This window comes from Aethalodelphis obliquidens, unplaced genomic scaffold (assembly GCF_003676395.1).
Source record: "Aethalodelphis obliquidens isolate GAN/ISIS:26980383/991018 unplaced genomic scaffold, ASM367639v1 scaffold23, whole genome shotgun sequence".
NCBI classification, from domain to species: Eukaryota; Metazoa; Chordata; class Mammalia; order Artiodactyla; family Delphinidae; genus Aethalodelphis; species Aethalodelphis obliquidens.
The window spans coordinates 2,051,722-2,079,198 of NW_020837967.1; the positions used below are offsets into that span (position 1 = coordinate 2,051,722).

The 27,477-nt window shown below is 42.1% G+C and overlaps 1 protein-coding gene across 1 annotated transcript; it reads left to right on the forward strand.

Annotated features, from left to right (window-relative positions):
• Positions 1 to 3,523: 3,523 nt before the first annotated feature.
• Positions 3,524 to 26,197, forward strand: RBM17 (RNA binding motif protein 17). Its single transcript, XM_027121572.1, has 12 exons — positions 3,524 to 3,655; positions 8,918 to 9,055; positions 11,550 to 11,666; positions 14,509 to 14,675; positions 15,502 to 15,599; positions 18,387 to 18,443; positions 19,391 to 19,532; positions 21,580 to 21,731; positions 22,777 to 22,850; positions 23,351 to 23,449; positions 24,562 to 24,634; positions 24,767 to 26,197. Exons 2-12 carry the CDS (start codon positions 8,933 to 8,935, stop codon positions 24,868 to 24,870), a joined length of 1,206 nt encoding a protein of 401 aa, XP_026977373.1. The 5' UTR covers positions 3,524 to 3,655; positions 8,918 to 8,932; the 3' UTR covers positions 24,871 to 26,197.
• The last annotated feature ends 1,280 nt before the right edge of the window (positions 26,198 to 27,477 follow it).

Genomic DNA, 27,477 nt, shown 5'->3' on the forward strand with positions numbered 1-27,477 from the left:
CAAAGGACCCTACTCTGGAAACTTTGACCAAAAAAAGAAAAAGTAGGTCATTAGCATACCTTCCTTTTAAGGACACAGTTCAGCATTTTACCCTCTTTCACATGGAAAGTTTCCTCAGGCTCCAGTATGGACGTCTCTCCCCGCCCTCAGTGTTTCCAGAAAGCGAAAGGCTAAAATATTTTCTTCTGTCGCTGCCGTGCTGCTCTGGGCCCTGTCCCCTTTCTGGAAGCCTCCCAGAGCCTACATCCTGGCCCCACCTGACTTCGGACAGAGAGAAGGGCCCAGGCAGCCCATGCTTCCTCCTCCCCGCTCAGTTCCCTCAAAAGGAAGCATCCAGAAGCATCCAGAGCCCCTGAGAAGTGTGGCTCTTTTCTCTCTCTCATGGGGTGCATGTTTGTGTCCCCTGAGAACTCACCTGTTGGAGCCGTCACCCCCAATGTGATGGCATTGGAAGGTGGTGTCTTTGGGAGGTGATTAGGTTTAGATGAGGTTGTGAGGATGGGGTCCTCAAGATGGGGTTAGTGTCCTTATACGAAGACAGAGACCAGAGCTGTCTCTCTCCACCGTGTGAGTGCACAGCGAGATGGTGGCCGCCTACAGGCCAGGAAGCTGCCCTCACCAAGAACCAAATCCACCAGCACTTCGCTCTTAGACTTCCAGCCTCAAGAACCAGGAGAACATCAGTGTGCATTGTTTAAGCCTCACAGCCTGTGATATTTTGTTATAGCAGCCTGGGCTGACTGAGACAGTCTCACTGCTTTTTTCTCAAACAATTTCTATGGGGAATTTCTGATGAATGTAGGTCTCCACCGTATTACATGAGGATTAAGGTGAGGTAATGTAAGTCAAATGCCAGTAATATAAGCAAATTGTAAGGTCTACATGACCAGGGCTCTGAATCACCCGTTTAGTGCTCATCAAAAGATTGGTAGTGTTGCCTAACCAGAGCAGCTAAGAGAATAGTCTGTTTCCCAGTAGAAATCTGCCTCTCCTGGGTGAGGTGGATCCTCGCTTGGTGCCAGTCTTGTAGGATGTGGAGTGGAAAGATTCACTTCCTTATGTCCAGGCCCTGAGTGGCAGATCACTCCCATTCTCTGTTTCCCTTTGAGCACTAGGTCTTTATCAAATGATTTCTACAGGATTTGCTTCTTCTCACATACTGTGCAAAATACCAGGTGCTAGAGACTGAATGTCTTTGTCCTTCCCAAAATGCATATGTTGAATCCTAATTCCCAGTGTGATGGTGTTAGGAGGTGGGGTTTTTGGGAGGTGATGAGGTCATGAGGGTGAAGCCCTAATAAATGGGATTAGTGCCCTTATAAAAGAGACCCCAGAGAGCTCCCTCACCCCTTTTGACATAAGAGGACAGACTAAAACATCAGGCAGTGATTGCTTATCCAGCAGCCCCCTGTATGGTCCTCCAGCTGCATTCAAATAAATAACAGATTGGAAAATAAAAAACAAGAAGAAAAGAAGCACCGTGAGAACGGCTGGCCAGCTGATGGGCTGCATGGATAGGTGTGCAGACCATCATGGGCCCAGCTTGGGTTCTTTTCCCAAAATTCACCCAGTGCCTGGACAAACACATTTGTTCACGTCTATTTCATCTGTTCACCAGTCTCTGGACCCCAGGGATGAGTGCCATTTCCTGTGATCTGGTCTACTCACCTCCTGCCACAGACTGGGTGAAGAGGCAGCCTGGGATTTACCTAGTCGGTCTCTCTCCATAGATATTCCTATTTTTTCTTCACTGGAAATTATGGTTATAAAATGCCCTTCTTAACCTCATTTAATGTTTTTTGCCCTGAAATCAACCCTGAGTAATAATAAGTTTGTGATCCCTGATTTCTTTATGTTTGCATATTCCTGGTATATCTTTTCCATTCTTGTATTTTCAAACTGTCAGAATCACTCTATTTTATGCATTTTCTTGTATACAGCATAGAGTTGTGTTATGGTTTGTGCTCCAGTCTGAAGTTGCATTTTTTTAAGTAGGTAAGTTTGACTCATTTACATTTATTCCCGTAAGATGTGTGGTCTTAGTTCTGTCATGTTGTTTTGTGATGGTTTCTGTTTTGCAACTTTTTCAAATATTTCAAATATGAGTGATTTTGTTTGATTTGCTGTAGTTGTGTGCCTGTGTTTTGAAAATTTGAAAGGTTTATATTTTAGTTCTGGGTTAGTGATAATTAGAATGTTACATGATGTCCTTAACCATCTATTTCTTTAGATTGTCTACTGACTCCCTATGATATTTCTCTCTTTTGTCCCTTTTCCTCCCTTTTCTTTATCACCAGATTTTAGTTAATTATATTCTTTCTTCATATGTTCCTTTGTACTAAGATGTAAATTTAAATGCTGACTATTTGATTTATTAGCTTGAAATGTTTTTACCCTCAAATATTTTACCGAACCAAACCTGGGTCCACTTGCCCACGTGCAGTAAAGCCAATCTACTGTACCAGGTTGTGGTGAAGGAAAATACAGCATTTACTGCAGGGCACCAAGCAAGGAGAACTGGCAGCTCATGCTCAAAAGACCCGAATTCTCTGATGGCTTTCAGGGAAGGGGTTTTAAAGATAGTGTGAGGGAGGGGGCTGCCGGGTACTTGATCAGCTTGTGCACAATTCTCGGATTGGTTGGAATCAGGGGGAAGTTTCCAGCATTATCAACCTTCCGGTTTCAAGGTCTAAGTGCTTGCAGTCAGAAGTTTTCATCTGGTGGAGGTCTGCTTCCTGTAAAAACAACTTAGGAATGTGTGTCAGACCTTTTTCTTTCAGGGAACTGGGAGTTGGTGATTCCGCTCTGTGGCGGATTTATAGTCTAAATTGTTACCTGTTTTCTGACCCAATAGCTATTCTTTATTTCTACATCTTCACATTCCTAATCATTATCTCTTGAGCCAGCCTTCTGAGACTCAGGGGAGCCTGGGAGACTAAAGCAAAAGCCTTTTACTTCAAAGGACAGGGACACAGGGGTTGTATATGGTTTCAAATATAGATGTGAAAATCATATTCACACGGAATCCCATTTTCTCTTTTCTCCGAACTTTTGTCATATCATTCTTAAATTGTGAGGCTTTATAACATGTACGTCTTTCCTGTAACCCTAACTTCATATCCATGGTTTCCTTAGTCCTACACTTAATTCAGCGCTCCTGGCCGTTTCTTCTGCAGCCGTTTCCCCATTCATCTCTCCTACTGTGATTTATCTTCAGCTTTGTGCACACTGATGAATGGTTCTGAAGTGGACCTTTGCAGCCCTGCACCAGTCCTCCTCCTCCCCATCTGCGGTCGCTGCTAGGCTTCCCCGAGTCTGAAATGTCGCAACCTTGCGCCACCGCGACACCTTTTGGCGGGAGAGAAGGACGCGGGCGTAGGCGCGGTGCGGGCGCGGGGGCGGTGCAGGCGCGGTCCTCCGGCCGGCAGGAGGCGCGCAAGAGCGGGCCGTCCTCGGCGCAGGAGCAACGCGCCTCTCTCCCGGCCGCACACGCCGTGACTCCGCGCCGCCGCGCGCCCCGCGGGCTCTGCGTAGGGGTTGGCGCCGGAGAGGTCCGGCCGTCGGGGGCTGAAGCCGAGCGCCCAGCCCGCCGAGTCCGCGGCGCCTCGGCCCCTGTGCGCCGCCGCGGCCCGGGAGCGTCGGCCGGGCGGGCCGGGTAAGTGGCGCCCTGGGCGGGCCGGAAGGGTGGGTGGGCAGACGGGGACCGGGGCGGGTGCGCCTCCCCGGGTGGCGTTGGACGCGACGCCGCGGCTTTAGGCCGCGCCGCTAGAGGCTGGTGTCCCGGGCCGTCCCCGAGCCGCCGGTGTCTTCGCATCAGGCGGTCCGGCCCCGGCCGACCCTCCGTGTCTCCCTTCGCGCCTCGCCGCTCCTTTATTTGCCTCGGGTCGCCGGGCCTTCGCATTCCTAGTCTTCCATTCTTCTTTCCCGTCTGTCCGTCCACATCTCTTCTGGACCCGAGGGCGGCTTTTCCTCCCCACCGTCGGTAGTGTTTTGGGAAAAGTTGCTGGGCCTCTGGATCCCGTAGGCCTGCCTGGGTCACCTGTGCCCGGGGTTGCAAAGGAAGGAAGCCTTTTCCTTCTTAGGCTGCAGAACGGGGAATCAGGTGTGGACTTCTCTCAGGGACGGGGGTTTTATCTGGACGGGTGGAGGAAGACGTGACTACGGCACTACCTCGGTCCTTGTCCTTTTAAAGCGGTATTTTAGCTTCGATGTCCAATCACCCAGCTTTTTTTTTTTTTTTTTTTTTGAGCATCTCTTTTCGCCCAGACCATGTGTTAGTAACAGCGTATGCAAGATGCATAAGAATCTGTCCCCACGCTCTGTGAGTTTAGTTTCCAGGGAAACGAGCATAAAAAGCCACGCCTGGGTTGATCCGATTGACCGGAGTGGGGTCTGGAAAGCCTTCCAAAAAGGAGTGAGGCTTGAAACTGAGTCTTGGGGGTGTTTTGTTAGATGTGCAAGATGAGGGAAATGTTTCCTGCAGAGGAAGGAAATAAATGTAAAGGTACCAGAGGTGAGGCACCTTAGTGCATTCTGGAAACTGCAGGGAAGGCAGAGGTGTGAAGAGGAGTAGTCAGGTCAGATCAAGAAGGTTCTTCGAGAAGTCAGTAAAGGAGAAACATGGGAGGCACTTACTGCTAGAGGCAGGCAGATGGGTGGAAAGTAGGATATTCTGGATCAGGGCAAAATTCTGCACATTCTCATGTAGGTGAGGACTGTGTGTCCCTGCAACAGGTGGAGTTTTTAAAGGCTGCTCCTCAGTTTCCACAATTTTATGGGGTAAATGCCACAGACGTTTGGACTATAGTAAGGATATTTAGGGAATATGGGGTATTACATTAGTAACTTAAACTGAGAGTGTTTTATTTTTAGAACTTTATTAAGAAGTGTGCTGTCTGCTGTACAGTTTACAGTAGAGAGTAGGTTGTGAATTAGAAATATAACAAGGTGTCACAGAGGTGTTGGCCCTCTGAGCTATTCTGATCGTGGAGTTCTGTGACGGATAAAGAGAGCCTTTATGGAAAATAGGAATCTGGAGAATTGTGCATTCCCAAAAGTAACTTTATAAAGTGGAAAGCATGGAATTAATAAGAATGGGGTTCAGGTTGCTGCTCACCCCTGGGCCCGGGAGATCACTTGGGTGGAATGGGATGGGGGCCACGTGGGTTGAGTGTGGTTTCTTGTCCAGATCCTGTCTCTTGTTTTGGGTGGTGAATTCACTGGTGCTTGTAGCATTATAGTAATTAATTGAAGCAGGCCATAGAAGTGTGTCATTGCTGTGGTTAATGCACTTCTGTGAATTTGAAGATCAGTGAGAAGGAGAAAAGTGAAGAAAGCTCTTCTGCATTTACTGGGATGTGGAGATCTGATTTATAAGCTCCGAGTTAAAGAAAACTAGCAGATGCTGGTGAGATGACATCAGTTTCTAATATTTAAAGTGTGTATTTGAAGGTTTTGAGACCAGAAACAAGGAACTTTTAAGGAACATGAGATTTTGCTGCACAATGACTTCCAAAGCTTGCAGAGTGAGGTGAATCAGGTGGAATTGTCAACAGCCAGCTTCAGTGTAGACTGGAGTCGGAGGAAGTGTGGTCTTGTGAAACCTCACCAGCAGCGATGACATTGTTAAGTACTGGGTTCTTAGCCAGAAGGACTCTGCTGGAGGTAGAGAGCCTGTGCGCTGCTTGATTTTGTAACCGTGAAATTGGGAAAATGTTTGCATCAGTTTACTGTTTTGGCAGGGATATGTCCAGCAGCCTGTTACCTCACACCCCCTCCCCCACTGCTGCTTCTCCCTGCCCTTTTACCTATTCTTTTTTTTCTTTTTTAAAAAAATTTTTATTGTGGTAAAATATACATAACATAATATAATATACATAAAAATTTGCCATTTTTAAGTACATGGTACCATTGTGCGACTATTACCTCCAGAACCTTTTGCCTGCTCTTTACTTTCTCGTGGAGCCTGTGGGCATTGTGTAGTTTCACTGCTGATTCATGTGGCGAAATAGAATTTACTTAATTATTAATATTTCAAAACTGTTTATTAAATGCCTTCTCTGTGCCAGAAATTGGAGCTGCAAAAGTGAATAAGCTGGTCTTTTCCCTTCAGAGTTCAGTGGGCATTTGGGTACTCTATTTCCATGGCACCAATGTTATTTGTAAATACTTTTTTTAATGAATTTCTCAAATTTCTTATTAAGTGATATTGGGAAAATTAAAGTGGAGTTAGATTTGCAAACAAATTTTGATAATTTAGCTTTATGATTTCCCAGAATGCGTTGTTTATATTTATTTCCCAGAATGTGTCAGTCTTACCTTGCTTTTATAAGATTAAAGAAAGATAAAACAAATGAACCCGTAGTTTGTTTACTAGGCTTTGGTTTGGTGACCCAATTGAATGCAGAGGTCTCAAAAAATTAAACTAGGTTAGATGAAAGATGCATGGTCATTTCTGAAGTAGTGTCTTGAGAACCACATTACAGTTGGCCCCTGAGCAACATAGAGGTCAGGGACATCCACCCTCTGCTCAGTCGATAATCCAAATACAACTGTACAGTTGGCCCTCTGTATCCACGGTTCCACATCCGTGGATTCAACCAACCACGGATTGTGTGGCACTGTAGTATTTACTATGGAAAAAAAGCCGCATGTAAGTGGACTTGTGCAGTTCAAACCTGCGTCATTCACGGGCCCACTGTACTAAGCTGGACACTCAACGTTGTTTTCCTTTGCTGTTGCTCTGAGTTTTTCAGGTTAAACTGAAACTTTAAAGATGTGTTATCTAGAGAGGAAGGATTAGTTTTGAATACGAGGTAGGCTGGGAGAAAAGCGCATGACAGCCTCTAAAGCTTTTTGGTGCAGTTGTCTTCCACAGTCATTGTGGGCAAGGAATTTCTGAAGCCATGGCCTGGGAGGGGGTTGCAAATAGAGTGTTAACTCTGCAGTCAGCCTAACTGCCTGTTCAGCTCTGGGGTGGACATTGGTCTTAGTCCGGGGGTAGAGCAGTGACCTCCACAGACTGATGTAGGTTTTCATGGAGTTTACACTGACTGTGATTAAAATTGTAGATTCTGAAGTGAACCCCGGGGTCATGCCCTACAAAACTTTGGAGACATGGTCAAATTTCAGCCATACTTAGTTAAGAAATGGAAGTCATTAATTTTCCTCCATTTAGCCTCAGTGACTTGAACTTGTCTCAAGCTTAACATGACAAGGTGTTGCCAAGTTCACTTTGTCTGGCACTGAAGACAGCGTTTCCCGGTGGGATGTGCTCTCTAGGAAATTCTCTGCCCATGCTGCCGTCACCTGAGCCGGTGAGTCGTCACAGGAGCCTTGAGGAGGAGAAAGTATAGGCATTCCTTGATTTTTTTTAGGTGACTCATTGGAGCAATCAGCCACCAGTACCCTGGGCTCTGCTTTTATTCACCCTGCTTCTGTGCTGCTTTGGGGCCTTTCATTTAGAAATCAAAACAGAGCTTTCAGGTAGTCTGCGGCTCAGATATTAAGAAGGGAAGACACTGTGGAAGGCGACTGCAGTTGACCGGGGCTGACTTCTGCTCAGGACCAGAACAGCTATACTGAGGGAGGGAGGCGGCATCCACCCTCACCCCCGCCCCAAGCACAGTAGAACCTGGTCGGCCAAGGTGTTGGGGTCTTAGAATCCATGCACAGAAGGGTGGAGAAATGAGCAGACAGACCGAAGTTTTGCCCGGGGTCAGACGTGACCCGGGGGGAAATTAAGTATTTCCCTTCCCGTCTATATCACCTTCTCTTCCTGAGACACAGACGCAGGCAAAACAGGATTTGTATAACACAGTTTCAGTGGCAAAATGCTGTCTGAGCCTGGAAACTGACAGACTTTTGGAATGTGTCCATATGTTAGAAACTACCCATGTTAAGCATTTCTTTGCAGTTTAGGGATTTTAATCAAATTTTTTTTCCTCTTTCCATCTGTGAGAAAGAGATTGATTTCTTATTTTGAGAAGTGAGCCATTTTGTGGGTTTCAGAACGTTGAGGTGTTTTAAAGGTGGCAGTAAGGATTTACCAGCATGAGCTGTGGAGTTCTCCTGACTGCATTTGAGATGGGTCTTCCCACTGTAACCTGGGACAGGTGTCTCTCTGAAAGTTCCCATTTCCCTCCTGGACTGCTCTTGGTGTGTGATAAGGCTTTTAGTAAGTGGTAACTTTTGGTTTTGTTGTTGTCATCCTCTTGCGTTGCTCTAGTCTGCCAGGGATAGTATATATTGATCATTCACATGTAGATTGTTGATTCTGTCTTTGTAATCAGTGTCATTAAAAATTACAGATTTCTTCTTGGTGGGATATGAGGAAACCTGGTTATTAATAAGATCTAACCCTCCACCTTCCTGTCACATCTGTGATGTCATTTCTGTTTTTTTCCCCTTAATTAGGGGCATATATTACGGTTTTTTCTTTATAAAAGGATAACGGCCCACCACCACCAAAAAAAAACGGTAGTTAATTGTGCTAAATCAGCCTTGTAATAGGTGTTTTTGTAAGGCTTCTACTTTTTGCTGTTGACACAAAATAGAGTTTTTTAAAAATTGAATATATGTAATTAATAATGCCCTGCATCTAGAACTTCCATCTTATCTCATTCTATAGAACAGAAGGATTTCATTTGTGAATTATTTGACCACATTATATGTAGGAAAATTCATTCTAGAGGTTTATTCTAAAAATAGTACATGGATGTAGCTTTATTGTGTCAGGGTGCTGACTGGTGATATCAGGCATCTTGGCTTCTGTCACTGAATGTTACTGGACCAGGTGATCTCTTCAGGTACCTCTTACCTCTGAAGTTCCAGGATACTGCATTATTTTAACATGGGAAGATTGGAACTCTTCACTACATTTTTGCATTCTTTAACCCCTACCCCTCTTGCCTTTCAGCATTAAACTGAGAAGATGTCCCTGTACGACGACCTGGGAGTGGAGACCAGTGACTCAAAAACAGAAGGCTGGTCCAAAAACTTCAAACTTCTGCAGTCTCAGCTCCAGGTGAAGAAGGCAGCTCTCACTCAGGCAAAGGTAAGAGAAGCTAAGCCCAGCTTGAGAGCAGAGGTGTACCGGCAGGTGCCTCCTAAGGATTAAGAGTAACCTGCTGCTCTGCCTCTTTGTTGAATATGTAGGGTTTGTTGAATATGTAGGGTTCAATTTGTAAGGGGAGAGGCTGGGGTGGGGGAGGGAGAGGAATAGGTGTTGAAGGTCATTTCGCTTCTCCTGGGAATAGAACTGTTTCAGGGAATCAGAATGAGGAAAAGCATACTCTTGGTTTCCAGCAATGATGCTGGTTGTCAAACTTCAGTATGCAGGTTGTCAATCTTGGTTGTCCAAGATTGAGAATTTGGTTAAAAGGCTATATAACACCTGATACTCTGGTAAATCCTGATTCTGGGTTGGGGCCTGGGGAGGCTGCATTTTTAGGGAGCAATCCTGCTGTTTGTTGTAGGTGGTTTGGAAGCGGCACTTTGAGAACGAAGCTCTGCATTATTGACTGAGCTGTGATGATGTGTGTGTTACTGAAGGCTGGGGTTGGTTGTGAACGTATCAGGGTTTGTAGTCTGGGGTAATTGTTTTTGTTTCTGTTGTGTAGTGTTGGGCGTTGGCAACATCCTTGAAATCATTCACCAGGTAAAACATTAAAAAAACAAACATAATTGTCTACTGGATATTTGATATTAAAATGTTCCTATCAAATACATTTAGGAATGAGAATGGTATTATGGTTTGCTTGTTGTTTTAGAACATGATTCCCCAGTGGAGGCTGTATCCACTCCAGATGGGGCAAATATTGGTTCTAAGGGGTGAAAAAAATCTGCTTTTCTTATGTATAAAGGCCAGATATACACAGAATACATAAACAGGTGTGTAGTGTATCTGTGGTATTAAAATTTCATAGGTGGAGAAGAAAATGTATTAAAAGGTTCCTTGAAGGAGGAGGCAATAATGAAAAAAGAAGTTGAGAAGAACTGTTTTAGAGATACATATTTACCAGTAAGATGAAATATTTACTGATAAGATGATATATCATTTCTGGGATTTACTTTAAAATACTCCAGTCTTTGGCAGGGGAGGCAGGGATACATGAAACAAGATTTGCCACAAGTTGGTAGTTGTTGAAGCCAGGTTAAAGAGACATGAGTTCATTAATCATTCTCCTCAATGTTTGAAAATACACACAATAAATTTTTTTAAAGTTGGAATTATTTTTTTTCCTTCACTACATCATTAATATTAAAATGTTTACATTTGATTTCTCAGTATTATAAAAGGTTTTTAGGATTAGGATACCCACAGGTAGAGAAAACACTGTCTTATAAATTGGTTTTGTCAGTTCTGTTGATTAGAGTTTTTGTCTTTTTCATATATCATTACCAGATTTAAATTTTGTATGCCAGTACTATTTCTTTTTAAAGAGATAGAATTCTGTCTTTTTAAAACAAACTTTCATCCCACATGAAAAGATTAACAAAACAAGTCTTTTTTATTTTAATTAATTAATTTATTTTTGGCTGTGTTGGGTCTTCCTTGATGCACGTGGGCTTTCTCTAGTTGCGGTGAGCGGGGGCTTCTCTTTGTTGCGGTGCGCGGGCTTCTCATTGCAGTGGCTTCTCTTGTTGCGCAGCATGGGCTCTAGGCGTGTGGGCTTCAGTAGTTGTGGCACATGGGCTCAGTAGTTGTGGCTCGTGGGCTCTAGAGCTCAGGCTCAGTAGTTGTGGCGCACGGGTTTAGTTGCTCCGTGGCATGTGGGATCTTCCCAGACCAGGGCTCGAACCCGTGTCCCCTGCATTGGCAGGTGGATTCTTAACCACTGTGCCACCAGGGAAGCCCAAGTCTTGTTTTTTTGTTTTAATTTTTTTTAAGTTGGTCTAATTTTTTAAATCTTCGTTTCTCGTAACTTTTGCTTTGGACATAAGATGTATAAATAAGGTTTTACATTCTAATGATAATGCTATTTCATATATTCTATTCTTGAAGGCCTCAGTCTTCTCTTTTGTAAAGTGACTGACTCCTAGGAACAATTCTCATACTTAATAACAGAAACTCAGTTAGACTATAAGTGGACATAATTAGTGGGCAGTCTTGGTTCAATGGAAGATAAAATAGAAAAGCGGAAGTCGAAATATAGTAGAGATATGCAGGTTAGGTATACTAATCCACAAGTGTATGCCCAAGATATAAAAACATACCCATTCCTTGTGAAAGATCCACACTAGTTGAAGTGTAATGCGGAGAATCTAATGTAGAGCTTTTTTCTTATGTTATTTCATATGCAAATTTAAATAAAAGCGACCAAGCTTTCTGTAAAGCTTTTACAAAAATGGAGGAAATTTGTGTTGTAAAAAAAAGGGCTAAAGAAACTAGTATATGGTTATTGTAATAACTGAATTAAAAGGCTGTTAAGATTGTTTTTCTCATATCTGAAAGGTTTGTTGCAGAGTCCAAAAAAAGCTTTGTTACAAACAGTATGAATTGTAATTTGAAGCCTCAGTACACTTTTCTTATATTTTGATGATTTTAGAGCCAGAGGACAAAACAAAGTACGGTCCTTGCCCCAGTAATCGACCTGAAGCGAGGTGGCTCTTCAGACGAGCGGCAGATCGTGGACACCCCGCCGCACGTGGCGGCGGGCCTCAAGGTACACTCCCCACCCCCAGCTGGGTGGGCCTCCTGCTTTCCACAGGCTGCGCTTTACACATCACTCTGAACACACCTCCTCAGTAGGCCTTGCACTCTAGGCAGTATCATTTTCAATTTAATGTTTACTTCAGTTTTATCAAGCTTAAAACATTCATCTGTTTAAAACACAGTAGTTAATTATAGAAAAATCAGAAACTGGAGGTAGGCAAAAAGAAAAATAAATGACTTTGGTCCTACCCTCCAGAATTTAAAAACTTTGTATTTTGGAATAGCTTTCTATCCTTCGCCTTCTCCACCTTCTGTTCTCTGACTTGCATTTCTGACTTAATATATTTTGAGTGTCCATCTGTGTCAAAAAGTCTAGGACCATATGATCATTTTATTGACTTCACAATATTCCCCTGTGTGGGTTTGCTGTGAAGCTCTTGGTGGGGTTTCTTGACCAGAGGAAGTGGTCCTGTTCCTGCAAGGCTGATAGTCTGTCCAGAGGGAAAGGCACCCCACAGTGGAAATTTTCTGAGGATTCTTAATCATTCAACATTTTTTCTCACAAATTCTTTGCCTAATTTTTTCTTGCTACATCTAATGAAAAACTGGTTAATCATCTTCTGTTATTGTATATTCGCTCTAGAACCTATAATATCACTGCCAAATTTAATCAGTAAGCATTTTCCTTCTTGCTGCATAGCCAATTTTTAATTGTAAAGCATTCCCATCAGGGGAATATGGTGATTTACACACCTATTTCCTAACTGTAGAACCAGTAGACCTCTAGTGAACACCTCTGCAGAGTGCTTTCTATGCATTTAAAATTATTTTCTTAGGATAGATTTCCTGAGGTGACATTAGGAGATCAGTCACTTTTATGGGCAATTTATTTAGCGCCAGCTTGTTTCCGGCAGAGTTGTATCAGTAAATAGTATCACTTGTAACGTGAGCGTTTGGGTTTTTCCTACCCTCCCCAGCATTGGGTATTAACATTCAGGCTTTCAAAATCAAGCAAGATGCTTTATTCTTTATAGCATTTAGAGAAGGATGGCTCATTGTTGAACTTAAGCAGGGTTTATACAGTAAAAGTTGTTTGCTATCAGATATTGAAATGACAAAAAATTAACCTTCATGCTGACAGTCTGGTCTCCGAGTTAGAAACTTTGTGATGGCAGTGTTCTGTAAATCGAGGGGCTCACTGTTAGCTTCTCCTATCTTACTAATAACTGAAAGGAAATGTCGTTCATGTGCTTTTGTGGGGTTTTTTTTGTTTGTTTTTGTTTTTTTTTTTGCGGTACGCGGGCCTCTCACTGTTGTGGCCTCTCCCATTGCGGAGCACAGGCTCCGGACGCACAGGCTCAGCGACCATGGCTCACGGACCCAGCCGCTCCGCGGCATGTGGGATCTTCCTGGACCGGGACACGAACCCGTGTCCTCTGCATCGGCAGGCAGACTCTCAACCACTGCGCCACCAGGGAAGCCCGCTTTTGTGTTTCTAAAATGTCTTTTATGTGAACACAAATGGATAACTGCCCTTTGGGAGCCCTGCATTAAATAGATTTTTGTAAGATTTCCAGTGATAGGGCCTGGGAGGTGATTACAGTTACGTTTCTAATTTCTTTTATTCATCAAATCAAAGTGTTTTTTGAGTTTTAGGTGTAAAGAAACCATGAAGTGTTTGTTTTATGATGAAAAAACATCAAACTGCACAGTGTAATCCAGGAATTGTTGGATTTAGATCCATTGATGATGAGCATAAGCTCTCTTTATCATGCCAGTTTTGTGTTCATATATAAAGTACCTTTTACAAACAACCTTCCTGCCTTTGGCAGTGCTGGGCATGCTCCTCCTGAAAGAGGTGCAGAGTGGGCGCTCGGGGACACTGACCTGTGCTCATTTGGGGGATCTGCAGAGACCAGGGAAGGCATCTTACTTTTACAGACAATAAGGAGGCATCATGCTAGGAAAACTAACAGAAGGAAGTATGGAGGTTTAGGAACGTGAGACCACGCAGTAGTAGGTCAGGGCTTACGAGAACCATGGAGATCAAGACCACGAGCCTAGGGCAAAGCCCCCTTCTCGTTGTGTGTTTCTAGTTGACTGTGTGCTGTCTGCCTTTTGTTTTTCCGATTTCTTTGTTAAGGCTACTACCTCTTTTTCTCTCAAAGAGTAGCCCCAGTTTCTAAATGTACAGAAGAGAAATACAAAATGTTGTCATCTGAACCTGACTTAGTGGACCTTAAAAAATGAATGATGATGTGAAGGGAGTTACCTCCACTTGTGCAGACTCAGGCCTGAGATGCAGATGACTGGGGAGGGTGTGCATTCCAGAGGATTTCACAAAGCCCAAGAGGATGCTTTTTACTTTTTTTTTTCTTTTTTTAATTTTAATATGTCATGTCTCCATGTAATCAGAATCTAAAGTTATTCTATTAAATGACTATAAGAATGTGTTATTCATGAGTTGTTTCGTATTTTAAGTTTTCATATATATATATGTGTATATATATATAGAGAGAGAGAGAAGTATTCTGTGTTTGCTATAATCAAATTTATTGCTTAAAATTTTAGGTGGTGGCAGCTTGTTTAAGACTTCCAGGAAAGTGCTGTAGGGTGTTTATGGAATTAGTACTGAACTGAGAGGTGAAATTCTTGGTCATGTTCTGCTGCTAGGTTTGTGGCCGCGTCAAGTCCCTGAACCTCCTCGGGCATCTGCTCCCTCATCTGTAAAGCAGAGGCAGACAGGTGGTCTTCAGGGCCCCTCCTAGCCCTCGTATTTTTTGACCTTAATTCTGTGAATAAAATTCCAGGACAGAGGATGATACTTACTTTGGCATTTTTCCCTTCCTCAGGACCCGGTTCCCAGTGGGTTTTCTGCAGGAGAAGTTTTGATTCCCCTAGCTGATGAATATGATCCCATGTTTCCTAACGATTATGAGAAAGTAGTGAAGCGCCAAAGAGAAGAGCGACAGAGACAGCGGGAGCTGGAAAGACAGAAGGAAATAGAAGAGAGAGAAAAGTAAGGCCTCGCGCGGATGTGGAGGTGCTCTACGTTTGAAATGGTCGTTCAGATGTTGGTGAATGAACTTTAGTGCTGTCTGTAAGGCTGAGTGAGTTTCCTGGTTGGTCTGAGCAGTTGTCAGGAGGAGTCAGGTTGTTGTTAACAATGTGTGGTCGTTACATCCCAGCACGAAAACAAACTCCAGAGCAAATTTCATATACAGTTGCAGAAAACTTACAGTATACGTTTTGGGTGAGTTCTTGGAGAAATGACTTACAAAGTGATGTTGAATAATAGGGTTTTTCCTTATGCTGTGACTCTGCGAGCGTCATAACTGCTTAAAGTATTTAAAATGTTATTCTTAACTTTTGCTGTTTTTGAGCCAGATGGAGTTTTTAAAAACTCATATACATCTTTTATGTTTTTTGAAAGTATGGGCAACAAGGATTTATTTGCATTTCTTCTTTTAAAAATACTATTAATTGTTAAATAGTTATATAAAATATTAATATTTTATTATTTATTGAATCACTTCATGAAGTGAAAGCATGTTCTAGAGAATCAAAATTATTTAATTAACTATTGCCTATTGTTGATATGCTTTAAAATTGAAAGAGGTAAATATCAAGGAAACTTTTTTCTTGCTATTTATATTCATATACCTCTTAAATTTGTTCGGTTTATCTTCTGGATTTTTCTCACTTCTCATACTTTTGCTACTTTAGTCTTTAACCAGTTTGCATGCCCCACCGCCCCCCCCCCCAAAAAAGTCAAAATGACGTCCTTGAGTTCACATCTCTGAATTGGTTCATCTGTGGTGAACATTTGTTTCCTCTTATCACAGGAGGCGTAAAGACAGACATGAAGCTAGTGGGTTTTCCAGGCGACCAGATCCAGATTCTGATGAAGATGAAGATTATGAGCGAGAGAGGAGGAAGAGAAGTAAGGCATGAACACAGATACTATGTTTCAAACATGGTGCAGTTCCACCGTTTCATATTCAATTTCATAAATGGTTCATCTGACACTGATTTGGGTAATTTTCTCTCCAGAATCTCAGCAACCCACATGTTCATGACAGTGTAAATTTACATTGTTTTCACATACAGTCTTTCAAACATTTACTTGTTGGACACTTGGAGCATACCTTAAAATACATGCCCACTCTCATCTTTACCCTCAGCACAGTCGGACCAACCTGTTCTCTGTATCCAGCTACATTTCCGTTAAGAACAGCACTGAATGGAGAGTCAAGGCACTCATTTCCAGAACCTTTGCCACTAACACGCATGACTGAGCTTCCCTAGATGCTGGTTTCTTTCAGGGTCGTACGGGGGCAGGGAGACAAGCATTTGAACTAGGTGCTTCGTAAGACCTCTTCCATCTCTAAAAGGTCTCTAAGAGCAGCATTGTGGTTGTGTTAGAGCCAAATTCTTAGTGATCACTAGATAGCTAAGCAGTGTTCATTCTTGAGAGAATGGAATGCTACTTATCTAGCTTCATCATGTTTGATTGCTGGGATTTCCTGGATTTAGTTCACCACTTTGGTTGACAGATTGAGATTTAAATGAGAAATTGAAATCTTCCTGTCTCCTAGATACCAGGCACTGTTCTAAGCACTCTGATGGATTACCTCCTTTACACCACACAACTTTGTACCACACAACTCAGATAACTGTGATAATCCTTGTTATAGTGGACTGGTGAGAATAGCGTTGTGTATGAAATGGGTCCATTGTGCATCTAACCAAGATCTTTCTTTACCTGAAAACCTCATTGCGATGTGGTCACCTTTACCATGAGACCTAAGAAGAATGTTATCATGAAGCTGGAGTGTATTTCCACATACATGAACTCACGTTATGACTAGCAGTTTGGCAAGCTTGGTCTTCCCAGTGTACAGCCAAGGCTTTTCAGGGCTTAGGTTAAACTTTAAAATACTAAATGAGTTGGAAAGGAGTGGGTCTGTACTAATTTAGAATTCGTACTCTTTCAATGCAGATATGAGTTACACAGATTTATAGAATACTTACTGCACAACAACAAAGAACCAAGCTCATAGATACAGAAAACAGATTGGTGGTTACCAGAGGCAGGGGTTGTGGGGAGCTGGGAGAAATGGGTGAAGAGGGTCAAAAGGTACAAACTTCCAGTTACAAAATGAATCACGAGATTGTAATGTACAGCATGGTCACTCTGTTAATAATACAAATAATTGCAGAGTTTTGGATTTTTTTACATAATGTTTATTGTTTTAGGCCATTACATTTTGGGGATAAAATAATTGCATATTTGAAAGTTGGCTAAGAGAGTAGATCCTAAAAGTTCTCAACACAAGAAAAAATTTTTGTAACTATGTGGTGACAGATGTTAACTAGACTTTTTGTTGTGATCATCTCACAATATATACAAATACCAAATCATTATGTTGTACACCTGAAACCAATATATTACATGTCAATTATACCTCAACTGAAAAAAGGCTTACTGCGTGCTGAGCACTATCAGACACTGCATTGTTTTTCTGCGGAGGAATAGAGTTAACATTTGAGTGTGCTCTGTGTGTGAGGCATTATGTTAACGTTTCAGATTCATTATCTTCCTAATCAGCAAATGCCTGATTTATTAACTTGTTTTAGAATCCAGTACATAGGTTGAATATTTCTTGGTTTCATCTTTCCAACTTACAAATCAGCTACCCTTTTTTGGGAGGTGTGCCTTCTATACTGAGGACATTTTTTTTTTTTTTTTTTTTGGAACATTAGCAGGAACGATATAATCTAATATTAGGGAAGTAATGGTGTTAATATCCGTTATGTGTACTGCTGTTAACATATTGATGGTCATATTTTAACATGATTAGTAGCAAATTTTCAGTAAACAACCTGAATTTTGTATACTAAACTCATTGGAGCTGATCTTTTCAGAATCAGTTAATAATCACTTAGGTCTTAGTGGCAAGGTGAAAGATGATAATAGGTAGGTCAAAAGACATGGAAGTTTTATTAAGACTCATATTTCTCTGTAAGTATTTTTTCTAGTCTAGCCCTGTTAATCATTATGCACATACACTGGCTTTGGGGGATTTCTTTTGTGAAACGTTGTGTGCTGGTGCAGCATGGTTTTGTAATTGGTCTCTTTACAATGTATCGGTTTTTTTGGAGTGTTTCATTGATGATGAGGTTATAATACATATGTTAGCACTTCTCCCTAGTGAAAAATTCCTTATGTTCTCTGCTCATGCTTTCCCTCTGGTTGTCTGAAAGAAAATGGAGTCTACTTTGGTTTGTTCGTGTCCACCATTCTCTGTCCAGGAAACATGAGCAGGAATGGTGACAACATGAAACAGATTGTAACCAGAAGTACTGGCACTTCCAAATAGGTGTTCAGTCCCAGTGGTCTGCATCCTGGAAAGAAGGGTGCTGTCTTGTGGGGGATGCTCTGGCCTCACAGGGAGCTGGGTTTCATTCTGTCCCTGCCTGTTCACTCTCCCGCGATCATTTTCTCATCTGGAAAATGGAAGCAGTGATAACCTACTTCTGTATATTTGATCCTGGATTCAGATACTGAAGTCTTCAGATGTTAGTGGGAGGGATGGAGTAGCATCCCTTCCTGCTTCTTTCTTTGGAGGGTGGTGTGATGTGACAGGTGGCCTGTGTCACATTCCTGAGGATCCGGCATCTGAAATGCTTTCCCTCCTTTAATTGGTGGAATTTCTGTTTTCTGCAGGTATGGGCGGAGCTGCCATCGCACCACCCACTTCTCTTGTAGAGAAAGACAAAGAGTGTACGTACCTGTTTCTTCCCCTCTCTGTTCAGATACACATCTTTAACCCAGTTGTGGGAAGTCTTAGCTGGAATCAGCCAGGTGTCCTGAGTGCAGGGAAATGGCTGGAAACCTGTCCTTGCTCTAACCCTCAGCCAAGTGCTCCCTTCCACCCCTTAAGTTTAATACCAGGCTCTGAGGCATGGGTTTTTCTCTTGTGAGAGGCTTTTTTTGTTTGTTTTTAAAAATAATTCATTTTGTCTTCTCCAGCATTTCGTTATTTGGAGTTAGGTAAAAAACAAACAGTAGCTGAGTTTTTGTGCTCAGTGGTCTAGGGGCTGTTAAATTTGTGACCCTCCACAAGGTGGCAGCACCTTCCTGGGTTAGGTCAGTGCACAGGTTGTGTGCGTTTACTCAGATTGCCCAAACAGTCTTCTCCCAGTGATCTGTTCTAGAATTTGGGGTTGGAGTTGGACTTTGAGGAGTCATGAAGCTCATCTTCCTGCCCTCTGGGTTGGACCATACCTAAACTACCCCAAGAACATATAGTCATCCCTCGTGCTTTTTAATACCTGTTGCACCATGAATGGTACCTTTTTATAAAGAAGGTAATTAAAAAATTGTTAAATACCTTTTGTGTGAAAATACCTGACGAACCATAAACCCCAGTTGAAACCAGTCTCTGGGAGTGGGACCCAGGCATCTAGATCAACAAGCTTCCTTGTTGATTCTAATGTGTAGCTAGGGTTACAGATCACTGAACTGGCATATGGTCCCTAACCTCAAAGACCTTTATTGTCTGCCAGGGTAATAAGATCGTAAGATGAGCGTCTTAAGACAGGTACACAGGATGCTATGGGAGTCAAAAGAGGGGTTGATCATATCTCCTGGAACATACGGAAGGTCCAAGTGCAGTTCAAAATTGTTTTGTCACATTTTGGTAAACCTATTTTATTTTCATCCAACAGTACCCCGAGACTTTCCTTATGAAGAGGATTCAAGACCTCGCTCACAGTCTTCCAAAGCTGCTATCCCTCCCCCAGTGTACGAGGAACAAGACAGACCCAGATCCCCGACTGGCCCCGGCAACTCCTTCCTCGCCAACATGGGGTAATGGTCCGGGTGCTCTCACCTCGGCAGGTGCAGGGAGGGCGGGGCCGAATGGGAGGCACTGTCAGCCCTTCCAGGAGGCGCAGCATGTTTTGGGATGGGGCCTTTTTTGGGTTTATGGGGAGATGCTCAGTGCGCTCAGTCACGCAGCCTCCTTCTTGAGGATCAGGGTTCAAGTCACATGGAGGGTATCCCAGCATGATACTGTTATGTTTTGTACAAAACATAAAGCTTTCTAATGGAAATTTTGAAAGACTTAAATGCTGAACATTATATTCTCTAGTTAAGAATAGTTGGTGATCATTATATTTGTTTTCATAACATTTGCAAATAGGTCATATGAATTAGAGCTGACTTACGCTATGTCCAAAAGATGAATGACATCTTTTTTTTTGATAAAATGACCTTTGCTTTAAGGTCATGGTTCTATACCTTTGGTCTAAAAACTCTCAGTCGTTCTAACTATAATTAGAAATTTGTTGGTGTATGAAAATCAGTTTTAAGGTTGACTTTCAGGTGGGGCTTGTGGATTTTAAGTCTCACTGGATTTGGCATGCGTTTTGGTTAAAAGAGTGTTTTATGTTGTTGACTCTGTTCCTCTCGTGCTCTGAGGGGTTGTCGGGTGAAGCAGCGTTGCACTAAGGCCTTTTTTGTTCTGTGTCCTCTAGAAGGACTGCCTCTGGTGGCAATGCTGTGATTGTAGTAGTGACACTGGTCTGCCCTCGCCTGTGTGCACGCGCTTTGATCCTTAGCGTCCTCGGAGCTGGGCTAGTCAGAGTTGGAGGAGGTGGGTCCTCCACCATAGGGTTTGCACACTGCAGGAGGATTTGGAGTTTCTCATCTTGTGTCCGTCTTCTAGACCTGTGCTGCTCTCTGTGGTAGCTACTAGCCACACATGGCTGTTAAATTAATTGAAAGTGAATAGAATTTAACATGTATTTCTTTAGTCACACTAGTCTCAAGTGCTCACCAGGCTAACAGCTGCTGTACTGGGCAGTGCAGATGGAGAACATTTCCCTCACTGCAGAAAGCCTGCCCTAGAGTGTATGCTAGAGGGGGACAGACGTGAAGCCATTGGGGTGGTTTTGTTTGTTTTTTTCTTCTAATGAAAAAATTGACCTTTTGCTGGTAAGAATTGACTTTTTGCTGAATCCCCTTTAAACAGGAATTAAATCTTTATGCCTAAGGAAGATACAGTGTAGTACAGTTCATCAGTTTTCAGTCTTTTTAGCCCTAGAACAGCTTGTTCAAATGAAATACTTAAGGAAATTACATACATGAAATACTGTAGGTACAGTTCTGGTTGAAGCAGCGTTTTGTGGTTTAAGCCCTAAGTAGCACTGGTCAGTAGGGGACACCCTTGAGACCCATGAGGCTCCTCACGCTGCAGTTTGAAAACTGTCATGGGATTAGAGGAAGAGCAGTGGACTAAGAATCCGGAGTGGTGGGTTACACTTTCAGTCCTACCATTAACTCCTACAGAAATAATTCTCACGTGGTGTCTTGCTTTGCTTTCAGTTAGCCTTAAGCTCGTCAGCCCATCTGGGCCTCAGTTTCTTCATTTCTAGCTCTGAAATAGATGGTCCCTAAGTGTCCTTTCACGTATGAAGTCAGTCATTGGAAACTCTGCTGTACTATTTAGAAAAATGCAATCATCTTCATTATGTGAAACCATACTTATTTTTTGACAGGCTCACTTTAAAATAAACTGGTTATGAGCCCTGTAGCAGAGCAGATACTGGAGCACACAGGAAGTCTAGTGTTTTCTAACAGGCCCTGGGGAAATCTCACTAGGGGAACTAGTGTTCCCCTCATCTCAGGGGTAATCTCAGGATGCCCAGGCTTTCAGCGTTCACTTTTTATCTTTCTCCTGAACATTTCACAGCTTCCATCTCATGGCCTGTTGGTAATTATATGTGACCTCATCGAAGCCCTTGTGCAATTTACACTTTCTCTTTCCAGAAGGAGATTACTGTGATGTAAAATCCAATTATGCTGTAGCTGATGACGTTGAGTGCAAGTACCTTTCCCTTTTTCCTCCCCACAGTGGCACAGTAGCACATAAAATCATGCAGAAGTACGGCTTCCGGGAAGGCCAGGGTCTCGGGAAGCACGAGCAGGGCTTGAGCACAGCGCTGTCAGTGGAGAAGACCAGCAAGCGGGGAGGCAAGATCATCGTGGGCGACGCCACTGAGAAAGGTGGGTCCCTGGGGGTGAGCAGGGTGGAGGCAGGCCATCCTGATTGTGATGCATTCCAGCTCTGCATTGTGGAAACTGAATCCTGAGGCCTGTTTTTACAAATAGTTCAGAACACGCAGACAGATAGGAACGCCCATGGAAGAAAAAGAAGACAAGAGACTTTGGCAGAAATGAATAGGACTCCAGAAAATCATGTCATGCCTGCTTCTACTAGCAGAGAGCCTTGTTACAATTGATAAAACCATGGTTATGTTTTTATAGCAAGACAGAGCCATACACAGTATATCGGTGATTCTGTCTGCTACATCTCCATCCTGTAAGGTTCTCTGCTCTTTTCTTTTTTCTGCCCTTTCATCCTAATTTTCTTTCTGACTGATCGCTCCGTGAGACTAATGTTATTTTGCAGTCTACTGGTAGGTGATGCCTACTTGGTGTTTTATTTTCATTTGATTGTTACAGTCTGTTCTGTAGTGAGGGCGTATTGGAATGAGTCAAACATGACTTAGCATTTTAAGTGGAACTGAGTGGTTTTGAGCTTAGCTGAACACCTTTTCCTAAAGAAGGGAGAGAACTTTTCTGGGAGCCCTGTCGACGCACAGCTTTAGGAAGCAGCAGTGAGCCTCACAGGCTAGAACCGAAAACCAACAGTCGCCCGGCTTTGTGGGAGTGTCTGAAATTGGTCAGCTAGGGGCTGGCTAGTTAACTGCTTGTTACACTGGGCTGGGGACCTTCGGCCACTGCCTGAGCCAAGACTCACCTCTGAGGGTTGTGATCACTGTGCCCTGTGAGCCCTTTTGGAAGTGAGCTGAGCAAAAATGCAGGTAATTGGGGATATTAAAAAGTTCTAGAAATTATGGTAAAAATTATACCAAAGCAAAGTGATACTTTCAGCCAGATAAGGCTGCATTTTTGCTGAGAGACTGTGTGGATGCTTATAGATGGCTCTAGGACATAGATAGTGGGGATTGCTATTGAAATTAAATTATTCATTGTAACTTGGACTCAGTGCTGTAACATGTCTATGTCTGATAATGTTTTCTTACAGATGCAGCCAAGAAGTCGGATTCAAATCCATTAACTGAAATACTTAAGTGTCCTACTAAAGTGGTCCTACTAAGGGTAAGACGCAGAAGGGGGAAACCTGTTTGCTCTCTTTGAATTGTGTCACTCCACCTTGACCTGTCCCTGCATGCTTGCAGCCCCCCCCCCCGATGACAGAACAGTTAAAGAAAACTGAAAATGACACTTTTGGATAGACTCCATATAAGACTGATTTTTAGATTCCTTTTTCGCTAATGCTTCTTCGCTAAACACAGTATTTAAGACTACAGTGAGTAGTTACTTTAAAATATTTGAAATTGTTAGAAGTTCAACTTGGTTTATATATTTTGATGCTTGCACAGTTGCTCTTATAACTCTTTATGAAGCTTAAAGTATACTTTTATTTTTTATATATTTTTTAATACCAATTTTGGGGTATTTCAGGGATGAAGATTTTCTTCGTGTCATTTGGGATTAGGAACGTTTGCCATCATGGAAAAAAGTTATTTATACATCTCTTTTACATATTTGTAAATTATATTTCACAGTGGAATTTATGTATTTATTTTTGTTTATAGAACATGGTTGGTGCAGGAGAGGTAGATGAAGACTTGGAAGTTGAAACCAAGGAAGAGTGTGAAAAATATGGCAAAGTTGGAAAATGTGTGATATTTGAAGTAAGAGGGGTTTCTTTTGATGTTTATAAACCCAAGTTATAATTGATAGACTACAAAACATTTTCTGTAGAGACAGAGTGTGCTATAAGTAACATATTGTCATACTATAGAAGGTGACAGATGTTGGTTAGTTAACACTGCTTTTACTCAGTTATTACAATTTCAAACATAAACACAAGAAGGACTTCAAATTTTATTTGGTGAAGAAACATTTCATTTTGTGACTGAGGTTTAGACTTGATTTAAGTTTAGACAGTGTGCTCAGTAGTTTAGTGACTTGGACGTGCCTCTGGTCTCATTCATTTGGCAGGTGTTTTGTTAGTGCCTCCCACATACCCAGTACTGCATTGAGAGCCTTGTGGGTGGGGAAACACATTCTGTGCTCTTGGTGATAACGTTCAGTTGAAGAAACCACAAAACAAACATGTGAAATTAGAGAACATTCAGTTGCTAGACTCTGTAATGTTGACTTATAAGTACAGGAGGTGAGAGAAGGATTAGATCCACACAGAATAGTTAGAGGAGGCTTTGTGAACAGTATCAGATGTGAGCGAAGCTTTGGAATGAGTGGGTAGGAGAGAACGGGTGTTCAGACTAGGGTCACGGCTTCTGGGAGACCGAGGAGGGCTGCAAAATGGAGTGGCTGGGCGTAGTGGGGGTTAGCAGGAGCCGCGCTTATACAGTGGCAGTGGGGCTATGGAAGCGGGGCCTGGAAAGCTCCACCAAGGAGCTTGGCCTCGTATGAAAGACGGTTATAACGCATACGGGTCTTTTTGCCTTAATTTCTGCTCACTTCAGCTTCTCCTCCATATCATGTTGCTGTCTGTTGACTGCATAATTATTTGTTTATGTGTCAGATGGCATAGGACCTCCAAAGGTCCTGCCTGGCTGTGTGTTCCAGCACTTAACACAAGACCTGTCATCAATGGACCTTCAGCAGATTTTGATGATGAATGAATTATACTTATTTCCTTGGTATTTGACCGTTGCTTATCTGTATATGATGATAATTGGAATACTTACTCTGTTAAAAATCATTTATGGGAGAAAACTCACATTCAGTGATATCTCCGATGATATCTTTACCTACTATACTTTCATTTCTTTTCCAGATTCCTGGTGCCCCTGATGATGAAGCAGTACGAATATTTTTAGAATTTGAGAGGGTTGAATCAGCAATTAAAGGTAAGTTGTACAGCTAACTATAAAGAATTAAAAAGTTGAATTTGTGATCTTAATCTTTGTAATTAAAACATGTTCTTGTAATGTCTGATGGAATACCTGCCTTAACTGACTGTCTTTTTGTTTGCCTTTTAGCTGTTGTTGATCTGAATGGGAGGTATTTTGGTGGACGGGTGGTCAAAGCATGTTTCTACAATTTGGATAAATTCAGGGTCTTGGATTTGGCAGAACAAGTGTGATTGTAAGAACTAGAGCCTGAGTCATCTCCAAGGATCCTTCAACAAGCCACAGACTGAGCAGAGGAGAGCAAGGCGACAGGCAGCCTGCATGGCTGTGGGTACAGAGACTCTGGAAGGACTTCTAAGATATATGTTGACTGATCCCTTTTTTATTTTGTGGTTTTTTAATATAGTATAAAAATCCTTTAAAAAAAAACAAACAAAAAAACGATCTGTGTGCCTCTCTGGTTGTTTCTCTTTTTTATTACCACTTCTGAGGTGATTACATTTTTTGCTAGGATTTCATGATAATTCTCAAGTGCTTCAGTGATACAGCATTTCTTGCACTAAAAAAATCTAGAAAGTTTTGGGATATGGGGTTGTGTTACCCTTTGCTTTTCTTTCTTTTTTTTTTTTTTTTTTTGATTCCTTTTAATAAAACCTGCAAGTTACTAAACTGTAGCTTCATAAATTCTATAATAAAGTATCATCTTGGCAGTCTGCCAAAGGTGAAAATTTCTGCTTTCTCTAACAGAGAAATTCTTCTTATTGACTCCAGTCGTAGAAAAAACTCTTTATGACCTAAACTAAGGTTGAAGAATTGTGAGCCTACCATGACCTGTTTGGATGAATCATTTTCGGTTAAGCTAAGTCAGACTATAGAGTATGTGATGGATTTAGGGGTATTTGGGTATAGAAATCATGAATATAGCCTTTGTTTTCAGATATTCAAGCCTAGTCTTTAGCGTAGATCAGAAGTGACCGGTTAATTCAAAACCTCGCAGGTACATTGTAAATGTGTGCCCGATTATGTTTTGGAAATGGTGGTTCCCTGGGGTCACATTTCTACTGGCAAAATTTGCAGTAGTGTTAGTTCTCATACATAATTTTAAAATGTATAAAATTCAGCCACATCAGTTACTTAAACTGTGCTGGCGATTAATATAATTATGGAATTGTGAAAAATTGTATCATTGAAGTGCAGTGGTGTATGTGGCTCAAACATTTAGCAGGGCCCAAAACAAAACAGATAAAAATGTTTGGCACTACGGTTCATTGGCCAGAGCAGGAAGTGTTTCCAGAATATACTTGTGCCTGTGTTCTGTTCCTTGCTTGCCCAAATGTTGCATGTGACTTACCTGAAGCGGCAGCTGCGGGACGTGCGCCTGTGTTGTCTCTTTAGGTCTTTATGACATGAGAGCGTCTTGTGACCCTGCGGGGGAGGAAAGTACTCAGCATTTCTTTGCATCCATGGACTTGGTTTGGAGACATAAGGAATATTCTGACCCTTTTTAAAAAAGGATTTTCTCATGTTTTTATTTAACATAAATAAAAGAATAACATTTTCTCTTTTGTGGTATTATTTTACTGAGTAAAAGTGAATTAAGACTCTGCTTTTGAAATAAAAGTGCACATACCCTGAAATAAATTTGGGTTAAAGAATATAAGGTAGAAGAATTACATAATTGGACAGAATTTTGTAGGATGTGAGAATCAACAGCCAGCCTGAAACTAGAACAGGTCTACCTGTGGACTTAGCTCCGGAATACCAGTGATGGCGCCTGGCTTGGGCTTACCGGTACCTAAATGTGCTCACGCTAAGTATTTATTATGATGGCTTAGTTTAATTTGTATAAACCCTAATGTTTTAAAGTTTAAGTTCCAACCCCTTTGATACCTGCATAATTATTGTTATGCTTTATAATAACATCATTGTTTATTTGCATTTAGGTGGATTTTCCCAACATTCTCATGATCAACCACAGAAATGCAAGTGACTGCACTACTTTGATTTTTATTAGTATGGGTACAACTTAGTGAATATCTTTCTCCCCAATCTCTCTAATTATTAAATTATCCATGATTGCAGTAATCACTTAGTACATTACTTGCAGTGAATTTCCAACATTAGAATAATTTAAAATCTGCAATGTAGTGCTTGAGAAATTTGAAATTAATTTTCAGTATTAACTAAAATTCAAAGTAACTTCAATGGAAAATTTTCAGTGTAAATTGAAAATTAATGAAGCTACAATATAACTAGAAAGGTTCTGTGTAACAGACATTTGTCATTCTGGGCCCGCCTGTGATCTGAAAGCCCTTCCTGTGTTTGGGGGTCCCCCGCATTCTACCACCTCCCTGAGGTAGAGACTGAACTTGCTTTCCCAGCCTGTCTGGCAGCAGGGGCAGGGGTTCAGCCCTGGGCTCTTCCCGTCAGCTATCCTCACACTGGCGAGAATAGGCCCAGCATTGTCTAGCCTTTGGGACGGTGGTGGCAGAGACCTTATCCCGTAGTGGCATGTCTTGAGGCGGCGCCACTTGTGTGGAAGGGTAGGCTTTGGAGCAATTTCTAGGTGTGGTGTGGGAGTTTTCTTTCTTTATGTAAAAGCCTCCAAACTTGACTGGGGCCTTCCTGTCTGGAGATTCCATTTGCTACCTAGGTTTTGTTTTTGTTTGTAAAATCTTTTTCTGCTTAAACAAGCCAGAGTGAATTCTCTCATTTGCAACCAAGAACTGATAAAAAAAAAAGGTTGATATCTGGAATTGCAAACGACAGATCCTAAAAGATGGAGAACGGAGGACCTACTGTCTTAGGTTAGTTGGTGAAAAGTTGATGAACCTAGTTAT

Bases quoted from the DNA above. Each gene is read 5' to 3' on its own strand.
- RBM17 (XM_027121572.1), top strand. From the start codon at position 8,933: ATGTCCCTGTACGACGACCTGGGAGTGGAGACCAGTGACTCAAAAACA. The intron at 15,600-18,386 runs GTAAGGCATGAA...TGTTTTCTGCAG, and splicing joins GCGAGAGAGGAGGAAGAGAA to GTATGGGCGGAGCTGCCATC. The intron at 22,851-23,350 runs GTAAGACGCAGA...TTTTGTTTATAG, and splicing joins CTAAAGTGGTCCTACTAAGG to AACATGGTTGGTGCAGGAGA.